The sequence below is a fragment of the Coregonus clupeaformis genome, chromosome 7 (assembly GCF_020615455.1).
Source record: "Coregonus clupeaformis isolate EN_2021a chromosome 7, ASM2061545v1, whole genome shotgun sequence".
In the NCBI taxonomy this organism is placed as follows: Eukaryota; Metazoa; Chordata; class Actinopteri; order Salmoniformes; family Salmonidae; genus Coregonus; species Coregonus clupeaformis.
The window spans coordinates 72,775,897-72,796,631 of NC_059198.1; the positions used below are offsets into that span (position 1 = coordinate 72,775,897).

General features: G+C 40.7%; 1 protein-coding gene and 1 long non-coding RNA gene across 51 annotated transcripts in view; one reads left to right on the top strand and one right to left on the bottom strand.

Annotated features, from left to right (window-relative positions):
* Positions 1–1,138: 1,138 nt before the first annotated feature.
* On the top strand, positions 1,139–4,357 carry LOC123491263. Of its 50 annotated transcripts, XR_006661214.1 has the most exons (4): positions 1,139–3,540; positions 3,655–3,688; positions 3,735–3,802; positions 3,861–4,357. It is a non-coding gene; the product is annotated as an uncharacterized LOC123491263 (long non-coding RNA). The 50 variants fall into 50 exon arrangements; XR_006661208.1 differs by having other exon boundaries at positions 1,139–3,567; positions 3,655–3,802; XR_006661211.1 differs by lacking the exon at positions 3,655–3,688 and having other exon boundaries at positions 1,139–3,567.
* A 133-nt stretch (positions 4,358–4,490) lies between these two features.
* The window catches only part of cpm (carboxypeptidase M), an 86,374-nt gene continuing 70,129 nt past the window's right edge, over positions 4,491–20,735 (bottom strand). The window contains exons 6-9 of the mRNA XM_045221522.1: positions 12,562–12,732; positions 11,947–12,099; positions 8,143–8,291; positions 4,491–5,100 (exon numbers count right to left, since the gene is read on the bottom strand). Of these exons, the coding sequence (XP_045077457.1) occupies positions 4,846–5,100; positions 8,143–8,291; positions 11,947–12,099; positions 12,562–12,732 (728 nt within the window). The 3' untranslated portion in view covers positions 4,491–4,845. The remainder of the gene's footprint in view (positions 5,101–8,142; positions 8,292–11,946; positions 12,100–12,561; positions 12,733–20,735) is intronic.

The window sequence follows — 20,735 nt, forward strand, 5'->3', positions numbered from 1 at the left end:
ACAAACATACTGATGAGCTAGTTAAAAAGCTAAGATTTAAAGTAGCCTTCTTTTTCTAGAACTAGATCTTGCCTCTCCCTAAACAGCAGGAAGCAGATTGTACAGTCAACTTTCCTGCCAGTTCTCGACTATGGTGACTCCATTTACCAGAATGCAGCAGCCACCACTCTTACACCTGTGGATGCAGTCTACCATAGCGCCATTCGTTTTTAATCACAGGTGACAGTTTTAATACTCACCACTGCATCCTGTATCAAAAGGTTGTCTGGTCCTCATTAAAGTCCCCTAGATCACTTCACTATTCCCTTCCTGTTAACAAAGCTCTACTACACAAGCTTCTGACTTACCTCACTCTGCTGTTTTAAAGTATAAAAACATGAGATACCAAACCCCGTTCACAAGGTTGGTTAACCCTTGAGATTCCTCGAGTCTCCACCGAATTAGGAAAATCCACTTTTAGTTTTGAATGCGCCTCACTGCCGGAACTACAACTACAAAATACATTCCAATTGGATGTTCTGGTGCCGCTCGGGGCAGTTTGGTATGATGAGGACCTAGTAGCTGAGGAATGGAACGGTGTTGTATTTAGATTACATTTGACATTGTATTGATTTTCTGTTTGGTTTCACGTTGCTCGATTGTTGCATTACTGTGATCAGGGCACCTTTGGGAATGAGACCCTGGTCGCAATGCTTTTCCCTGAATGAATAAATAAATAAATAAATCAATGACAGGTCTGGGTTATGGTGGTGTGGGTCTGGCTGGGTGCCCAGGTGGTTGACTACAGTTTGGCTTATCCCAGACCTGCAGATCTGTAGTCACAGTGGAGACGGGACTAAGCTCTAATAACTGTTATCAGAATCTTCCTCCATCCACTAACACATCATCACCTCTCAAGCAAGCAAAGCAGGTTAGTTAGTGTGCAGTGTCATGATTTAAGCTACATGGGACTCGAAACCCGAGTCCAGCGACTGTCAAGCCAACACCTTAACCGGTACGCCAAGAGGTCCGAACCCCTTGACGAGGTCGCTACATTTATATATTGGTTAACTTTGACATAACACGTTAAGACATAGCCCACACATGAACAATGTAACCACAGATCATGAAAAAATGACTGATCCTAAAACATAAATTGAGAGAGATTTAATAATCAAGGCACAACAGTCATTGTCAGCTGAAAGGTCAAAAGGTCAGTTATTAGATGAGGTAGAACAACATGAGAGGCATTTATGGACAATATCTCTTGTGTCCAAAATGGCACCCCATTTATTCCCTATATATTGCACTACTTTTAAACAGGGCCTATAGGGTGTTGGTCAAAGGTAGTGCACTAGGTAGGGAACAGGGTGCCATTTATGGGTCTACCATCCATCATATCCCATAATGCTTCAGGAAGGTTATGTTTTTGGACAATAGGTATAGTGATAGTCTACAGTCCTCTAGTCCAGGTATTGTGATGCAGTCTACAGTCCTCTAGTCCAGGTATTGTGATACAGTCCAGGTATTGTGATACAGTCCACTAGTCCAGGTATTGTGATACAGTCTACAGTCCACTAGTCCAGGTATTGTGATACAGTCCAGGTATTGTGATACAGTCCACTAGTCCAGGTATAGTGATACAGTCCAGGTATTGTGATACAGTCCACTAGTCCAGGTATTGTGATACAGTCTACAGTCCACTAGTCCAGGTATTGTGATACAGTCCAGGTATTGTGATACAGTCCACTAGTCCAGGTATAGTGATACAGTCCAGGTATTGTGATACAGTCCACTAGTCCAGGTATTGTGATACAGTCCAGGTATTGTGATACAGTCTACAGTCCACTAGTCCAGGTATTGTGATACAGTCTACAGTCCACTAGTCCAGGTATTGTGATACAGTCTACAGTCCACTAGTCCAGGTATTGTGATACAGTCTACAGTCCACTAGTACAGGTATTGTGATACAGTCTACAGTCCACTAGTACAGGTATTGTGATACAGTCTACAGTCCAGGTATTGTGATACAGTCTACAGTCCACTAGTCCAGGTATTGTGATACAGTCTACAGTCCACTAGTCCAGGTATTGTGATACAGTCTACAGTCCACTAGTCCAGGTATTGTGATACAGTCTACAGTCCACCAGTCCATGTATTGTGATACAGTCTACAGTCCTCTAGTCCAGGTATTGTGATACAGTCTACAGTCCACTAGTCCAGGTATTGTGATACAGTCTACAGTCCACTAGTCCAGGTATTGTGATACAGTCCACTAGTCCAGGTATTGTGATACAGTCTACAGTCCACTAGTACAGGTATTGTGATACAGTCTACAGTCCACTAGTCCAGGTATTGTGATACAGTCTACAGTCCACTAGTACAGGTATTGTGATACAGTCTACAGTCCAGGTATTGTGATACAGTCTACAGTCCACTAGTACAGGTATTGTGATACAGTCTACAGTCCACTAGTCCAGGTATTGTGATACAGTCTACAGTCCAGTATTGTGATACAGTCTACAGTCCAGGTATTGTGATACAGTCTACAGTCCACTAGTACAGGTATTGTGATACAGTCTACAGTCCACTAGTCCAGGTATTGTGATACAGTCTACAGTCCTCTAGTCCAGGTATTGTGATACAGTCTACAGTCCTCTAGTCCAGGTATTGTGATACAGTCTACAGTCCACTAGTCCAGGTATTGTGATACAGTCTACAGTCCACTAGTACAGGTATTGTGATACAGTCTACAGTCCAGGTATTGTGATACAGTCTACAGTCCACTAGTCCAGGTATTGTGATACAGTCTACAGTCCTCTAGTCCAGGTATTGTGATACAGTCTACAGTCCACTAGTACAGGTATTGTGATACAGTCTACAGTCCAGGTATTGTGATACAGTCCAGGTATTGTGATACAGTCTACAGTCCACTAGTCCAGGTATTGTGATACAGTCTACAGTCCAGGTATTGTGATACAGTCCAGGTATTGTGATACAGTCTACAGTCCACTAGTACAGGTATTGTGATACAGTCTACAGTCCACTAGTACAGGTATTGTGATACAGTCTACAGTCCACTAGTACAGGTATTGTGATACAGTCTACAGTCCACTAGTACAGGTATTGTGATACAGTCTACAGTCCACTAGTCCAGGTATTGTGATACAGTCTACAGTCCACTAGTCCAGGTATTGTGATACAGTCTACAGTCCACTAGTACAGGTATTGTGATACAGTCTACAGTCCAGGTATTGTGATACAGTCCAGGTATTGTGATACAGTCCACTAGTCCAGGTATTGTGATACAGTCTACAGTCCACTAGTCCAGGTATTGTGATACAGTCTACAGTCCACTAGTACAGGTATTGTGATACAGTCTACAGTCCAGGTATTGTGATACAGTCTACAGTCCACTAGTCCAGGTATTGTGATACAGTCTACAGTCCTCTAGTCCAGGTATTGTGATACAGTCTACAGTCCACTAGTACAGGTATTGTGATACAGTCTACAGTCCACTAGTACAGGTATTGTGATACAGTCTACAGTCCACTAGTCCAGGTATTGTGATACAGTCCACTAGTCCAGGTATTGTGATACAGTCTACAATCCACTAGTACAGGTATTGTGATACAGTCCAGGTATTGTGATACAGTCTACAGTCCACTAGTACAGGTATTGTGATACAGTCTACAGTCCACTAGTACAGGTATTGTGATACAGTCCAGGTATTGTGATACAGTCCTCTAGTCCAGGTATTGTGATACAGTCTACAGTCCTCTAGTCCAGGTATTGTGATACAGTCTACAGTCCACTAGTCCAGGTATTGTGATAGTCTACAGTCCACTAGTACAGGTATTGTGATACAGTCTACAGTCCAGGTATTGTGATACAGTCTACAGTCCACTAGTCCAGGTATTGTGATACAGTCTACAGTCCAGGTATTGTGATACAGTCTACAGTCCACTAGTCCAGGTATTGTGATACAGTCTACAGTCCACTAGTCCAGGTATTGTGATACAGTCTACAGTCCACTAGTCCAGGTATTGTGATACAGTCTACAGTCCACTAGTCCAGGTATTGTGATACAGTCTACAGTCCACTAGTCCAGGTATTGTGATACAGTCTACAGTCCACTAGTACAGGTATTGTGATACAGTCTACAGTCTACAGTCTGGAGAGAGGACACCCGTAGCTGTGGCTGTGAATATAGTGTTTGTTCTGTTCCCTCTGTTCTGTGTGTTCCTTGTTCTCTGTTCTGTGCAGTGAGCTCAGGCAGGTAGTCTGTCTAAAAGCAAGTCTTGTCATGTTTGCAGGTGGAGGTGTGATTCCAGGTATCACGTTGACTGGAAGGTGTTCTTAGAGGTACTTCTAGACCTTCAACACCCTTCCATCCCTCCCTCCCTCCCTTCCTCACCCCTCGTCTTCTGTCTCCCCCCCCCTCGTCTTCTGTCTCCCTCCCTCCCTCACCCCTCGTCTTCTGTCTCCCTCCCTCCCTCCTTTTCCTGGCAGATTGCTGGCTGGCAGTATTGCTTTCTTTCAGCACAATGTAAAAAAAACTAAAAAGCATCAATACAAAACATACAATTTCAAAACACAAAATGGCTCATGTGTTTGTGCAAGGTAGAGCAATGCAAAGTGTTAGAATAAAAAATATATTTTTTTGTTTGTACAAAATTCTCATGAAGAAAATAAAAAATACAATGTCTCTGGACTGGGAGATCCCATCTCAGTCAGTCTGTCTGTCCATCTCCATGGATACGTCCCAAATGGCACCCCATTCCCTATATAGTGCACTACTTTCTGACTAGAGCCCTGCACTATACAGGAAATAGGGTTCCATTTGAGACGTGACCCATCTCTCGGTCACAGTAACATGGTATTCCAGAGAGCCTGGAGGACCAGGAGGATGGTGACACCCGAGGGGCCCAGGCTAGGAGAGTTGCCCTCCAGCGGCCTCCAGACCTGGGGTGGGGTGCAGGACTGTGTGGGGTGGTTGGTGCTGGGGCTGGTGGCTGTGGTCCTCTGCAGCTGGAAGTCGTGGGCGAGGGCCGAGAATGACTCGGGACCGTACGGGACAGTCAACGTCTCCGTCAACACCTGGTGGCCTGGGAACGTCACCTGCCAATCACATTGATTGATTAGTTAATGTATTGATCAATTATTACACTGTCGAGTCAACTTGACACACGGGCAAATATGTCAAATCACATTGACTGATTTGATACTACTGATTAATTGATTCATACCCAGTTGTACACCAACTAAAGATGTTGTATTGTACTGTAAATGGGCAGACAAAGATCGAGTTCATACAAGTATCTATTCCATCTGAACAGTTACAATGAATGTAATAAAAAGTTATAACCATTTTTATTCTCATGGTTTCACAATATATCTGTTGTTGAAAATGGTTCTGGTGGCTTTCTCTGAGCTGTCTGCTGAGGGTGGGCTGTTATCTGTTAGTCGGTCAGATGTTTACTGGAGACGGTGGGAGAGAAACATGTGGGACCTCATACGTGCCACTGCGCCACACACAACCGCAGCAGGACCACCCACAGGGGCTTTGTTTGAGCTGGGTCAAAATAAACCAAGAGAAACATTCATTGGAGGTGTGTCCGAAATTGCAACCTATTCCCTATATAGTGCACTACTTTTGACCAGGGACCCATGTGGCTGTCTCACACTCAGTCTGTGTCCCAAATGGCACCCATATTTCCTATACAGTTGCACTACTTTTGACCAGGGTCCATAGTGATCTGGTCCAAAGTAGTGCACTATATAGGGAATAGGGTGCCGTTGGAACGCTGGCTGAGTGAATGGCCGCTCATACCTCATACTCTAGCAGGGAAAAGGGAGTGAGATTTCTTTCCACACAAGGTTACAGTAATGTCCCGTGTAGCTCAGTTGGTAGAGCATGGCGTTTGCAACGCCTGGGTTGTGGGTTCGATTCCCAAGGGTGGGGGGGTTAGTATGCACTAACTGTAAGTCGCTCTGGATAAGAGCGTCTGCTAAATGACTAAAATGTAATGCAGAATCAGTCTTAAGGAGTGGAGGTATTTGGCATCTTGAAAGCGGTCTGGTGTTTTACCCAACTCTGTACATCTGTCATTTCTTTTGAATAAAGATTATTACAAGCTACTGTAATTCCATAGACGCCACATACAGAGTGGCCTAATAAACTCTATTGACCACAGTACAGAGTGGGCTTCTGTTTAAAATAGGTTTTACCAGAGTTACTATTGACCACAGTACAGAGTGGGCTTCTGTTTAAAATAGGTTTTACCAGAGTTACTATTGACCACAGTACAGAGTGGGCTTCTGTTTAAAATAGGTTTTACCAGAGTAACTATTTACATACAAATCCATTACGTCAACCAACAACTAAAGAGCTAACCTGTACCCTTGCATTTCACAGTCGCCCTTTGGGTCAAGAGATTAAGAGGGCAAACAGAGCATGAAAGGAATATTATTTTGGGGGTACTGTACGGTAAGTCTGTTAGTTAGCGATGGCTATCCATCATTAAATCAGGATATGTAGAGCCCACTATGTAACATCAATACAGCAGATCGTCGTAAGGTGGACATTCTTCTTGGAGACACAAACTCCTTGTTCACAAGGGTCAGCCTGGGCTAGGATCTAAAACGTGATCTTATCGCTCTATCAATCACCTCAATGTCCAAACAAGCGTCACTGACATCATAAGATGTGTGGGTCTAGACTGTGTCCCAAATGGCACCCTATTCCCTATTTAGTGCACTACTTTGACCAGAGCCCCATGACCTCCCCATGTCCTCTCCATGTCCTCTCCATGTCCCATGTCCTCCCCATGTCCTCTCCATGTCCTCCCCATGTCCTCCCCATGTCCCATGTCCTCCCCATGTCCTCCCCATGCCACTTTGAGAAGGTCTCCCCATGCCACTTTGAGAAGGTCTCCCCATGCCACTTTGAGAAGGTCTCCCCATGCCACTTTGAGAAGGTTTACCCTCCACCCTCTTGGTTTATTTGAGCAGTTAAATAATTCCTAATCGGTCCCATCTCAGTGTTGTATTTAGTCTGTGAGGGGGGGTTGGCCTCTAACTCTCTATGGCTGGGTCCCAAATGGCTCCATATTCCCTTTATAGTGTCCATAGGGAATAATGATGAGTGAGAAAGTTAGAGGCATAAATATCATAACCCACCCCCCCCCAAACAAAATGCTAACCTCCTGTTATTGGCAATGGTAAGATGTTAGCAGGTGTTGGGGGGTATAATATTTGTGTGTGTAGCTTTCTCAGTCATCGTTATAAAAGGTGACATTCTGTACTGTCGCCTCATATGAAACATTTGATTTGAAATCGAAAATACTGGAGTATAGAGCGAAATTACAAGGTTTAGCTTCACTGTCCAAATAAATACGTAAGTGAGTAACTACCACCCAGATACACGGAGCAGTCCCAAATGTTACCCTATATAGTAAGTGAAGAAGAAGAAGAAGAAGAAGAAGAAGAAGAAGTGTGGGTTCGATTCCCACGGGGGGCCTGTATGATTTTTTTATTTTTATGCATTCACTAACTAAGTTGCTCTGGATAAGAGCGTCTGCTTAATGACTAAAATGTAAAATGTAAATGGTTGTAGTAGTAGTAGTAGTAGTAGTAGTAGTGGTAGTAGTTAGTAGTAGTAGTAGTAGTAGTAGTAGTAGTAGTAGTAGTAGTAGTAGTAGTAGTAGTAGTAGTGGTAGTAGTAGTAGTAGTGGTAGTGGTAGCGGTAGCGGTAGCAGTAGTAGTAGTGGTAGTGGTAGTGGTAGTAGTAGTAGTAGTGGTGGTAGTAGTAGTAGTAGTAGTAGTGGTAGTGGTAGTGGTAGTGGTAGTGGTAGTGGTAGTGGTAGTAGTAGTAGTAGTAGTGGTGGTAGTAGTAGTAGTAGTGGTGGTAGTAGTAGTAGTAGTAGTGGTAGTGGTAGTGGTAGTAGTGGTAGTAGTGGTAGTAGCGGTAGCGGTAGCAGTGGTAGTGGTAGTAGTAGTAGTGGTAGTGTTAGTAGTAGTAGTAGTAGTAGTAGTAGTAGTAGTTAGTAGTAGTAGGTAGTAGTAGTAGTAGTAGTAGTAGTAGTAGTAGTAGTAGAATAAAGCATCCTAAACTACCGGACTACCCCTTCCACCAGCAGCCACCAGAGGGTGCTGTCTCACCTTAAAGGTGTAGTTGCCTGGCAGCAGCAGTCTGTAGTACTCTCCATGGCGATCCGTTCTGAAGGGACAGAGGTTCTGTCTCCCCTCCACCTCCACCAGAGCATTCTGTAATGGGTTTCCCTCCGCGTCCAACACCTGTCCTTTCACACCTAGACAGACACACACACACAGGCAGGCATGGCCGCACACACACACACACACAGGCATGGCCGCAGACACACACACACACAGGCATGGCCACACACACAGGCATGGCCGCACACACACACACACACACACACACACACACACACACACACACACACACACACACACACAGGCATGGCCGCAGACACACACACACACACACAGGCATGGCACGCACACACACACACACACACACACACAGCGGGACTTAAGGAGAGCAAGTCAACCAACCCAAGCAAATTGCTTCTCATTTTAGCAACGGTCATCAAAATAATTAAATGGGTTTTAAAAACTATTCTAATAAATGCAACAGTTGGACAACTGATGAAGATACTCCAAACTCCATCAGATATTGACTGAATTAGAGCACATAAAACATTTTACTGGCACGGACAAATAATGAATTGAGTTCAGGGATTTTGCTGGGAATTCACGTATTCAATTTGTAAAATGTCACTTTTCTTTTTTTTTCTTCAATGCACTCATAATGTAAATGTTCTAATGGTATCAGGTTTAATTTTTTTTTATTTTGTGTTAAAATAAAGAAAAGTATATGTCTCATTTGCATAAACACACTAGGTGTACTTGCATATATGAAAACATTTACATAAGTGGAACAGGCCTTCAACCACTAAACACTAGCTCTGTCTAGGTCTACCTGCCCTCACCTGCTCTGTCTAGACCTCATTAATTACTGTTGTCATGTTCTGTTGCACAATTCAACAAGTGTGTCAATAGCAGGATACCCTTGGATTAAAAAGCAACAGGCTTGGCTCCAGATTACACCTATCTAAACAGACTTTACATCGTTTGTGAGATCAGACATATCACTATAATCCGATTGTTCAATTTTCGGAAGTTGATTTCATTAAACGACAGGCACAAGCAAGAGTATGAAAGAGTCGCAGGAGTAAAATGAAAGTAATCAATCCAGCGAGATTTAAGTGCCAAGTGGATTTTGCACCCCTCAAACACAGGAAATAGATGTCTGAAAAAGACAGATCCTCAGGTGGGCGGGGCATGCGCGTTGCTACTCAATTGTCTGGTTGTTAGTTAGATGATACCCCATTAACTATTCAGAAGGGGTTGAGTTTCCCTTCTTAACTTTACTGGAATGAATGAACACTTCGTCGCCCTATTCTGTGCTTACCTCGACACAACACAGGAGAACAGTCAGACTATTCTCTGTGTTTACCTCAACACAACACAGGAGAACAGTCAGACTATTCTCTGTGCTTACCTCGACACAACACAGGAGAACAGTCAGACTATTCTCTGTGCTTACCTCGACACAACACAGGAGAACAGTCAGACTATTCTCTGTGCTTACCTCGACACAACACAGGAGAACAGTCAGACTATTCTCTGTGCTTACCTCAACACAACACAGGAGAACAGTCAGACTATTCTCTGTGCTTACCTCAACACAACACAGGAGAACAGTCTGACTATTCTCTGTGTTTACCTCAACACAACACAGGAGAACAGTCAGACTATTCTCTGTGTTTACCTCGACACAACACAGGAGAACAGTCAGACTATTCTCTGTGTTTACCTCAACACAACACAGGAGAACAGTCAGACTATTCTCTGTGTTTACCTCGACACAACACAGGAGAACAGTCAGACTATTCTCTGTGCTTACCTCGACACAACACAGGAGAACAGTCAGACTATTCTCTGTGCTTACCTCGACACAACACAGGAGAACAGTCAGACTATTCTCTGTGCTTACCTCGACACAACACAGGAGAACAGTCAGACTATTCTCTGTGCTTACCTCAACACAACACAGGAGAACAGTCAGACTATTCTCTGTGTTTACCTCGACACAACACAGGAGAACAGTCAGACTATTCTCTGTGCTTACCTCGACACAACACAGGAGAACAGTCAGACTATTCTCTGTGCTTACCTCGACACAACACAGGAGAACAGTCAGACTATTCTCTGTGTTTACCTCGACACAACACAGGAGAACAGTCAGACTATATAATATAATAATATAATATGCCATTTAGCAGACGCTTTTATCCAAAGCGACTTACAGTCAGCGTGCTACTATTTCTTTGTGTTACTGGGTGGTCCCGGGAGAACCCACTATTCCTTGACATTACAAACACAGTAGAACAGTCAGACTACAGAGGACACTTTTGACTGGAATGCAGGGGCAGCTTCTGCTGGTTATTAAATATGACATTTTAGCCAGGGTCACATTACAGTGGTGATTGTTGTGATGTCAGTTGAGGATCAAAGCATCACGCTGACTCTCCGGGTGCATCCCAAAGGGTACCCTATTCCCTATATATAGTGCACAGCTTTTGACCAGAGAATGGTACCCTATTCCCTATATAGTGCACAGCTTTTGACCAGAGAATGGTACCCTATTCCCTATATAGTGCACAGCTTTTGACCAGAGAATGGTACCCTATTCCCTATATAGTGCACTACTTTTGACCAGAGCCTATGAGAATAGTGTTTAGGGAGTAGTGTGCCATTTCGGACATAACCTATGACTATGACTGACCTGGACCAGGAGTCATCCCAGGGTAGACCATCATGACTGACCTGGACCAGGAGTCATCCCAAGGTAGACCATGATGACTGACCTGGACCAGGAGTCATCCCAGGGTAGGACATGATGACTGACCTGGACCAGGAGTCATCCCAGGGTAGGACATGATGACTGACCTGGACCAGGAGTCATCCCAGGGTAGACCATGATGACTGACCTGGACCAGTACCCACATGTACATATTACTTCAACTACCTCAACTAGCCGGTGCCCCCGCACATTGACTCTGCACCGGTACCCCCCTGTATATATAGCCTCCCTACTGTTATTTTATTTTACTTCTGCTCTTTTTTTCTCAACACTTTTTTGTTGTTTTATTCTACTTTTTTTATTAAAAATAAATGCACTGTTGGTTAAGGGCTGTAAGTAAGCATTTCACTGTAATGTCTGCACCTGTTGTATTCGGGGCATGTGGGGCCAATACAATTTGATTTGATTTGATTTTATACCACTAGAATGAGGACCATTGTTGTGAGTTCTGATAAGTGGCGTGCTTCCTGATCTGGCGATCTATTTTAGTGCCTGGGAGCTTTTCAGCATGTGACATAACGTCTGGAAAGAAATTACAGAAATACCTTGAGGTTACATCCAATATCCACATATCTTCAATGAATCGTTTTACCTTACCGATTCATACCTAAATGAATCATTCTACCTAAACGATTCATACCTAAATGAATCACTCTACCTAAACGATTCATACCTAAATGAATCATTCTACCATTGATCAACAATGAAATGATCAAGCCACCACTTGGCAGTGAAACATAAGTATTGATTGATTTGATTGTATTCATGATAGATAACATGGTACTAACCCATGATAGATAACATGGTACTAACCCATGATAGATAACATGGTCCTAACCCATGATAGATAACATGGTACTAACCCATGATAGATAACATGGTACTAACCCATGATGGATAACATGGTACTAACCCATGATAGATAACATGGTACTAACCCATGATAGATAACATGGTACTAACCCATGATAGATAACATGGTACTAACCCATGATAGATAACATGGTACTAACCCAGATGGACCTGTTGCATGTATGCCAGCAGCGCGGCCCGGTTGGCGTCCCAGAGCCCAGGCAGATCGCTCTCTGGAGGGAATTTACAACAGGACAGCTCCAAGGTGATCTCTAGACACTGGCCCCACACGTAGTTATAATCCTGCATCCCGCCTAGGAAACAAGATAGAAAAACATGAAACTGAGCCAGACTTGAGCCATAATGGTGCATGACACTGTATCAGTCCCTGTAGTCTATTAGGCCAATATCTATTGAAGGGCCATATGATGCAGTTCTATATGCATTGTACACTGAGATGATGTGGAACATACCGGAACATTTGCATAAATCTCCCATTGACATCAAATGATTTACGAGAACGTTCTATTTATGCAAGGGGGGGGGGGGCTTAGGTTCTGAGCTGGGTGTCTTATCAACTCTGCTAATCTTAACCAAATATCTCCAGGGTGATGACAACACCGATAGGTTCACCCGGTGAAAAGTAATGTACGTGCACACGTGACCTCAATTATTAGTATTGTAGCAAATGAGTCCCGACCGGGGTATGAACCCGGGGACCCAACACCCTTAGCTTATGACCCCAGATCTGTCCACTGCTAGATGTACTGACTGACCTGGTAGAGGATACCAGTAGTAGCCATTGGTGATGCCCTCCTTGAAGTCCTTGGAGTCGTAACAGTGGTCTCCCTTGTGCATCTCGGTGTGGGTGTAGGAATAGGTTTTAGACAGCTGGATCAACACGTCGTTGTCAGGGGCGACACTGGAACCACTCTGCAGCTCACTGCCTGGATGACAACACAACACAACATGGCACCCTATTCCCTATGTAGTGCACTACTTTTGACAAGGGCCCTGGGCTATTTGGGACACAAGGAGACGTAACCGATATCGATGTGATTGACTGATTGGTTGATCTATTGATCTCTTGGCAGGGACACCTATTGTTACTCTGTAGTCATTCTAGTAGTCTCTCTATTAGACACCTATTGTTACTCTGTAGTCATTCTAGTAGTCTCTCTATTAGACACCTATTGTTACTCTGTAGTCATTCTAGTAGGCTCTCTATTAGACACCTATTGTCACTCTGTAGTCATTCTAGTAGTCTCTCTATTATACACCTATTGTTACTCTACTCTGTAGTCATTCTAGTAGTCTCTCTATTAGACACCTATTGTTACTCTGTAGTCATTCTAGTAGTCTCTCTATTAGACACCTATTGTTACTCTGTAGTCATTCTAGTAGTCTCTATTGGACACCTATTGTTACTCTGTAGTCATTCTAGTAGTCTCTATTAGACACCTATTGTTACTCTGTAGTCATTCTAGTAGTCTCTATTGGACACCTATTGTTACTCTGTAGTCATTCTAGTAGTCTCTCCATTTGACACCTATTGTTACTCTGTAGTCATTCTAGTAGTCTCTCTATTAGACACCTATTGTTACTCTGTAGTCATTCTAGTAGTCTCTCTATTAGACACCTATTGCTACTCTGTAGTCATTCTAATTTAGTAGTCTCTCTATTAGACACCTATTGTTACTCTGTAGTCATTCTAGTAGTCTCTCTATTAGACACCTATTGTTACTCTGTAGTCATTCTAGTAGTCTCTCTATTAGACACCTATTGTTACTCTGTAGTCATTCTAGTAGTCTCTCTATTAGACACCTATTGTTACTCTGTAGTCATTCTAGTAGTCTCTATTAGACACCTATTGTTACTCTGTAGTCATTCTAGTAGTCTCTCTATTAGACACCTATTGTTACTCTGTAGTCATTCTAGTAGTCTCTCTATTAGACACCTATTGTTACTCTGTAGTCATTCTAGTAGTCTCTATTAGACACCTATTGTTACTCTGTAGTCATTCTAGTAGTCTCTCTATTAGACACATATTGTTACTCTGTAGTCATTCTAGTAGTCTCTCTATTAGACACCTATTGTTACTCTGTAGTCATTCTAGTAGTCGCTCTATTAGACACCTATTGTTACTCTGTAGTCATTCTAGTAGTCTCTCTATTAGACACCTATTGTTACTCTGTAGTCATTCTAGTAGTCTCTATTAGACACCTATTGTTACTCTGTAGTCATTCTAGTAGTCTCTATTGGACACCTATTGTTACTCTGTAGTCATTCTAGTAGTCTCTCTATTAGACACCTATTGTTACTCTGTAGTCATTCTAGTAGTCTCTCTATTAGACACCCATTGTTACTCTGTAGTCATTCTAGTAGTCTCTCTATTAGACACCTATTGTTACTCTGTAGTCATTCTAGTAGTCTCTCTATTAGACACCTATTGTTACTCTGTAGTCATTCTAGTAGTCTCTCTATTAGACACCTATTGCTACTCTGTAGTCATTCTAATTTAGTAGTCTCTCTATTAGACACCTATTGTTACTCTGTAGTCATTCTAGTAGTCTCTATTAGACACCTATTGTTACTCTGTAGTCATTCTAGTAGTCTCTCTATTAGACACCTATTGTTACTCTGTAGTCATTCTAGTAGTCTCTATTGGACACCTATTGTTACTCTGTAGTCATTCTAGTAGTCTCTATTGGACACCTATTGTTACTCTGTAGTCATTCTAGTAGTCTCTATTGGACACCTATTGTTACTCTGTAGTCATTCTAGTAGTCTCTCTATTAGACACCTATTGTTACTCTGTAGTCATTCTAGTAGTCTCTATTAGACACCTATTGTTACTCTGTAGTCATTCTAGTAGTCTCTCTATTAGACACCTATTGTTACTCTGTAGTCATTCTAGTAGTCTCTATTAGACACCTATTGTTACTCTGTAGTCATTCTAGTAGCTCTCTATTGGACACCTATTGTTACTCTGTAGTCATTCTAGTAGTCTCTCTATTAGACACCTATTGTTACTCTGTAGTCATTCTAGTAGTCTCTCTATTAGACACCTATTGTTACTCTGTAGTCATTCTAGTAGTCTCTCTATTAGACACCTATTGCTACTCTGTAGTCATTCTAATATAGTAGTCTCTCTATTAGACACCTATTGTTACTCTGTAGTCATTCTAGTAGTCTCTATTAGACACCTATTGTTACTCTGTAGTCATTCTAGTAGTCTCTCTATTAGACACCTATTGTTACTCTGTAGTCATTCTAGTAGTCTCTCTATTAGACACCTATTGTTACTCTGTAGTCATTCTAGTAGTCTCTATTAGACACCTATTGTTACTCTGTAGTCATTCTAGTAGTCTCTATTGGACACCTATTGTTACTCTGTAGTCATTCTAGTAGCCTCTATTAGACACCTATTGTTACTCTGTAGTCATTCTAGTAGTCTCTCTATTAGACACCTATTGTTACTCTGTAGTCATTCTAGTAGTCTCCATTGGACACCTATTGTTACTCTGTAGTCATTCTAGTAGTCTCTATTGGACACCTATTGTTACTCTGTAGTCATTCTAGTAGTCTCTCTATTAGACACCTATTGTTACTCTGTAGTCATTCTAGTAGTCTCTCTATTAGACACCTATTGTTACTCTGTAGTCATTCTAGTAGTCTCTCTATTGTGTTTAGACACCTATTGTTACTCTGTAGTCATTCTAGTAGTCTCTATTAGACACCTATTGTTACTCTGTAGTCATTCTAGTAGTTCTCTATTAGACACCTATTGTTACTCTGTAGTCATTCTAGTAGTCTCTATTGGACACCTATTGTTACTCTGTAGTCATTCTAGTAGTCTCTCTATTAGACACCTATTGTTACTCTGTAGTCATTCTAGTAGTCTCTCTATTAGACACCTATTGTTACTCTGTAGTCATTCTAGTAGTCTCTCTATTAGACACCTATTGTTACTCTGTAGTCATTCTAGTAGTCTCTCTATTAGACACCTATTGTTACTCTGTAGTCATTCTAGTAGTCTCTCTATTAGACACCTATTGTTACTCTGTAGTCATTCTAGTAGTCTCTCTATTAGACACCTATTGTTACTCTGTAGTCATTCTAGTAGTCTCTCTATTAGACACCTATTGTTACTCTGTAGTCATTCTAGTAGTCTCTCTATTAGACACCTATTGTTACTCTGTAGTCATTCTAGTAGTCTCTCTATTAGACACCTATTGTTACTCTGTAGTCATTCTAGTAGTCTCTCTATTAGACACCTATTGTTACTCTGTAGTCATTCTAGTAGTCTCTATTGGACACCTATTGTTACTCTGTAGTCATTCTAGTAGTCTCTATTAGACACCTATTGTTACTCTGTAGTCATTCTAGTAGTCTCTCTATTAGACACCTATTGTTACTCTGTAGTCATTCTAGTAGTCTCCATTAGACACCTATTGTTACTCTGTAGTCATTCTAGTAGTCTTTATTGGACACCTATTGTTACTCTGTAGTCATTCTAGTAGTCTCTCTATTAGACACCTATTGTTACTCTGTAGTCATTCTAGTAGTCTCTCTATTAGACACCTATTGTTACTCTGTAGTCATTCTAGTAGTCTCTCTATTAGACACCTATTGCTACTCTGTAGTCATTCTAATATAGTAGTCTCTCTATTAGACACCTATTGTTACTCTGTAGTCATTCTAGTAGTCTCTATTAGACACCTATTGTTACTCTGTAGTCATTCTAGTAGTCTCTATTGGACACCTATTGTTACTCTGTAGTCATTCTAGTAGTCTCTCTATTAGACACCTATTGTTACTCTGTAGTCATTCTAGTAGTCTCTATTAGACACCTATTGTTACTCTGTAGTCATTCTAGTAGTCTCTATTAGACACCTATTGTTGCTCTGTAGTCATTCTAGTAGTCTCTCTATTAGACACCTATTGTTACTCTGTAGTCATTCTAGTAGTCTCTATTAGACACCTATTGTTACTCTGTAGTCATTCTAGTAGTATCTCTATTAGACACCTATTGTTACTCTGTAGTCATTCTAGTAGTCTCTATTAGACACCTATTGTTACTCTGTAGTCATTCTAGTAGTCTCTCTATTAGACACCTATTGTTACTCTGTAGTCATTCTAGTAGTCTCTCTATTAGACACCTATTGTTACACTGTAGTCATTCTAGTAGTCTCTCTATTAGACACCTATTGTTGCTCTGTAGTCATTCTAGTAGTCTCTCTATTAGACACCTATTGTTACTCTGTAGTCATTCTAGTAGTCTCTATTTGACACCTATTGTTACTCTGTAGTCATTCTAGTAGTCTCTATTAGACACCTATTGTTACTCTGTAGTCATCCTAGTAGTCTCTCTATTAGACACATATTGTTACTCTGTAGTCATCCTAGTAGTCTCTCTAGTAGACACATATTGTTACTCTGTAGTCATTCTAGTAGTCTCTATTGGACACCTATTGTTACTCTGTAGTCATTCTAGTAGTCTCTATATTAGACACCTATTGTTACTCTGTAGTCATTCTAGTAGTCTCTATTAGACACATATTGTTACTCTGTAGTCCTTCTAGTAGTCTCTCTATTAGACACCTATTGTTACTCTGTAGTCATTCTAGTAGTCTCTCTATTAGACACCTATTGTTACTCTGTAGTCATTCTAGTAGTCTCTATTAGACACCTATTGTTACTCTGTAATCATTCTAGTAGTCTCTATTAGACACCTATTGTTACTCTGTAGTCATTCTAGTAGTCTCTCTATTAGACACCTATTGTTACTCTGTAGTCATTCTAGTAGTCTCTATTAGACACCTATTGTTACTCTGTAGTCATTTTGGTAGTCTCTCTATTATACACATATTGTTACTATGTAGTCATTCTAGTAGTCTCTCTATTAGACACCTATTGTTACTCTGTAGTCATTCTAGTAGTCTCTCTATTAGACACCTATTGTTACTCTGTAGTCATGCTAGTAGTCTCTCTATTAGACACCTATTGTTACTCTGTAGTCATTCTAGTAGTCTCTCTATTAGACACCTATTGTTACTCTGTAGTCATTCTAGTAATCTCTCTATTAGACACCCATTGTTACTCTGTAGTCATTCTAGTAGTCTCTCTATTAGACACCTATTGTTACTCTGTAGTCATTCTAGTAGTCTCTCTATTAGACACCTATTGTTACTCTGTAGTCATTCTAGTAGTCTCTATTAGACACCTATTGTTACTCTGTAGTCATTCTAGTAGTCTCTCTATTAGACACCTATTGTTACTCTGTAGTCATTCTAGTAGTCTCTATTAGACACCTATTGTTACTCTGTAGTCATTCTAGTAGTCTCTATTGGACACCTATTGTTACTCTGTAGTCATTCTAGTAGTCTCTCTATTAGACACCCATTGTTACTCTGTAGTCATTCTAGTAGTCTCTATTGGACACCTATTGTTACTCTGTAGTCATTCTAGTAGTCTCTCTATTAGACACCTATTGTTACTCTGTAGTCATTCTAGTAGTCTCTATTAGACACCTATTGTTACTCTGTAGTCATTCTAGTAGTCTCTATTGGACACCTATTGTTACTCTGTAGTCATTCTAGTAGTCTCTCTATTAGACACCTATTGTTACTCTGTAGTCATTCTAGTAGTCTCTCTATTAGACACCTATTGTTACTCTGTAGTCATTCTAGTAGTCTCTCAATTAGACACCTATTGCTACTCTGTAGTCATTCTAATATAGTAGTCTCTCTATTAGACACCTATTGTTACTCTGTAGTCATTCTAGTAGTCTCTATTAGACACCTATTGTTACTCTGTAGTCATTCTAGTAGTCTCTATTGGACACATATTGTTACTCTGTAGTCATTCTAGTAGTCTCTCTATTGGACACCCATTGTTACTCTGTAGTCATTCTAGTAGTCTCTATTCGACACCTATTGTTACTCTGTAGTCATTCTAGTAGTCTCTATTAGACACCTATTGTTACTCTGTAGTCATTCTAGTAGTCTCTATTGGACACCTATTGTTACTCTGTAGTCATTCTAGTAGTCTCTCTATTAGACACCAATTGTTACTCTGTAGTCATTCTAGTAGTCTCTCTATTAGACACCAATTGTTACTCTGTAGTCATTCTAGTATTCTCTCTATTAGACAACTATTGTTACTCTGTAGTCATTCCAGTAGTCTCTCTATTAGACACCTATTGTTACTCTGTAGTCATTCTAGTAGTCTCTCTATTAGACACCTATTGTTACTCTGTAGTCATTCTAGTAGTCTCTCTATTAGACACCTATTGCTACTCTGTAGTCATTCTAATTTAGTAGTCTCTCTATTAGACACCTATTGTTACTCTGTAGTCATTCTAGTAGTCTCCATTAGACACCTATTGTTACTCTGTAGTCATTCTAGTAGTCTCTATTGGACACATATTGTTACTCTGTAGTCATTCTAGTAGTCTCTCTATTAGACACCTATTGCTACTCTGTAGTCATTCTAGTAGTCTCTATTGGACACCTATTGTTACTCTTTAGTCATTCTAGTAGTCTCTCTATTAGACACCTATTGTTACTCTGTAGTCATTCTAGTAGTCTCTATTAGACACCTATTGTTACTATGTAGTCATTCTAGTAGTCTCTCTATTAGACACCTATTGTTACTCTGTAGTCATTCTATCAGTCTCTATTAGACACCTATTGTTACTCTGTAGTCATTCTAGTAGTCTCTCTATTAGACACCTATTGTTACTCTGTAGTCATTATAGTAGTCTCTCTATTAGACACCTATTGTTACTCTGTAGTCATTATAGTAGTCTCTCTATTAGACACCTATTGTTACTCTGTAGTAATTCTAGTAGTCTCTATTGGACACCTATTGTTACTCTGTAGTCATTCTAGTAGTCTCTCTATTAGACACCTATTGTTACTCTGTAGTCATTCTAGTAGTCTCTCTATTAGACACCCATTGTTACTCTGTAGTCATTCTAGTAGTCTCTCTATTAGACACCTATTGTTACTCTGTAGTCATTCTAGTAGTCTCTCTATTAGACACCTATTGTTACTCTGTAGTCATTCTAGTAGTATCTCTATTAGACACCTATTGCTACTCTGTAGTCATTCTAATTTAGTAGTCTCTCTATTAGACACCTATTGTTACTCTGTAGTCATTCTAGTAGTCTCTATTAGACACCTATTGTTACTCTGTAGTCATTCTAGTAGTCTCTCTATTAGACACCTATTGTTACTCTGTAGTCATTCTAGTAGTCTCTATTAGACACCTATTGTTACTCTGTAGTCATTCTAGTAGTCTCTATTAGACACCTATTGTTGCTCTGTAGTCATTCTAGTAGTCTCTCTATTAGACACCTATTGTTACTCTGTAGTCATTCTAGTAGTCTCTATTGGACACCTATTGTTACTCTGTAGTCATTCTAGTAGTCTCTCTATTAGACACCTATTGTTACTCTGTAGTCATTCTAGTAGTCTCTATTAGACACCTATTGTTACTCTGTAGTCATTCTAGTAGTCTCTCTATTAGACACCTATTGTTACTCTGTAGTCATTCTAGTAGTCTCTATTGGACACCTATTGTTACTCTGTAGTCATTCTAGTAGTCTCTATTGGACACCTATTGTTACTCTGTAGTCATTCTAGTAGTCTCTCTATTAGACACCTATTGTTACTCTGTAGTAATTCTAGTAGTCTCTCTATTAGACACCTATTGTTACTCTGTAGTCATTCTAGTAGTCTCTCTATTAGACACCTATTGTTACTCTGTAGTCATTCTAGTAGTCTCTCTATTAGACACCCATTGTTACTCTGTAGTCATTCTAGTAGTCTCTATTGGACACCTATTGTTACTCTGTAGCCATTCTAGTAGTCTCTCTATTAGACACCTATTGTTACTCTGTAGTCATTCTAGTAGTCTCTATTAGACACCTATTGTTACTCTG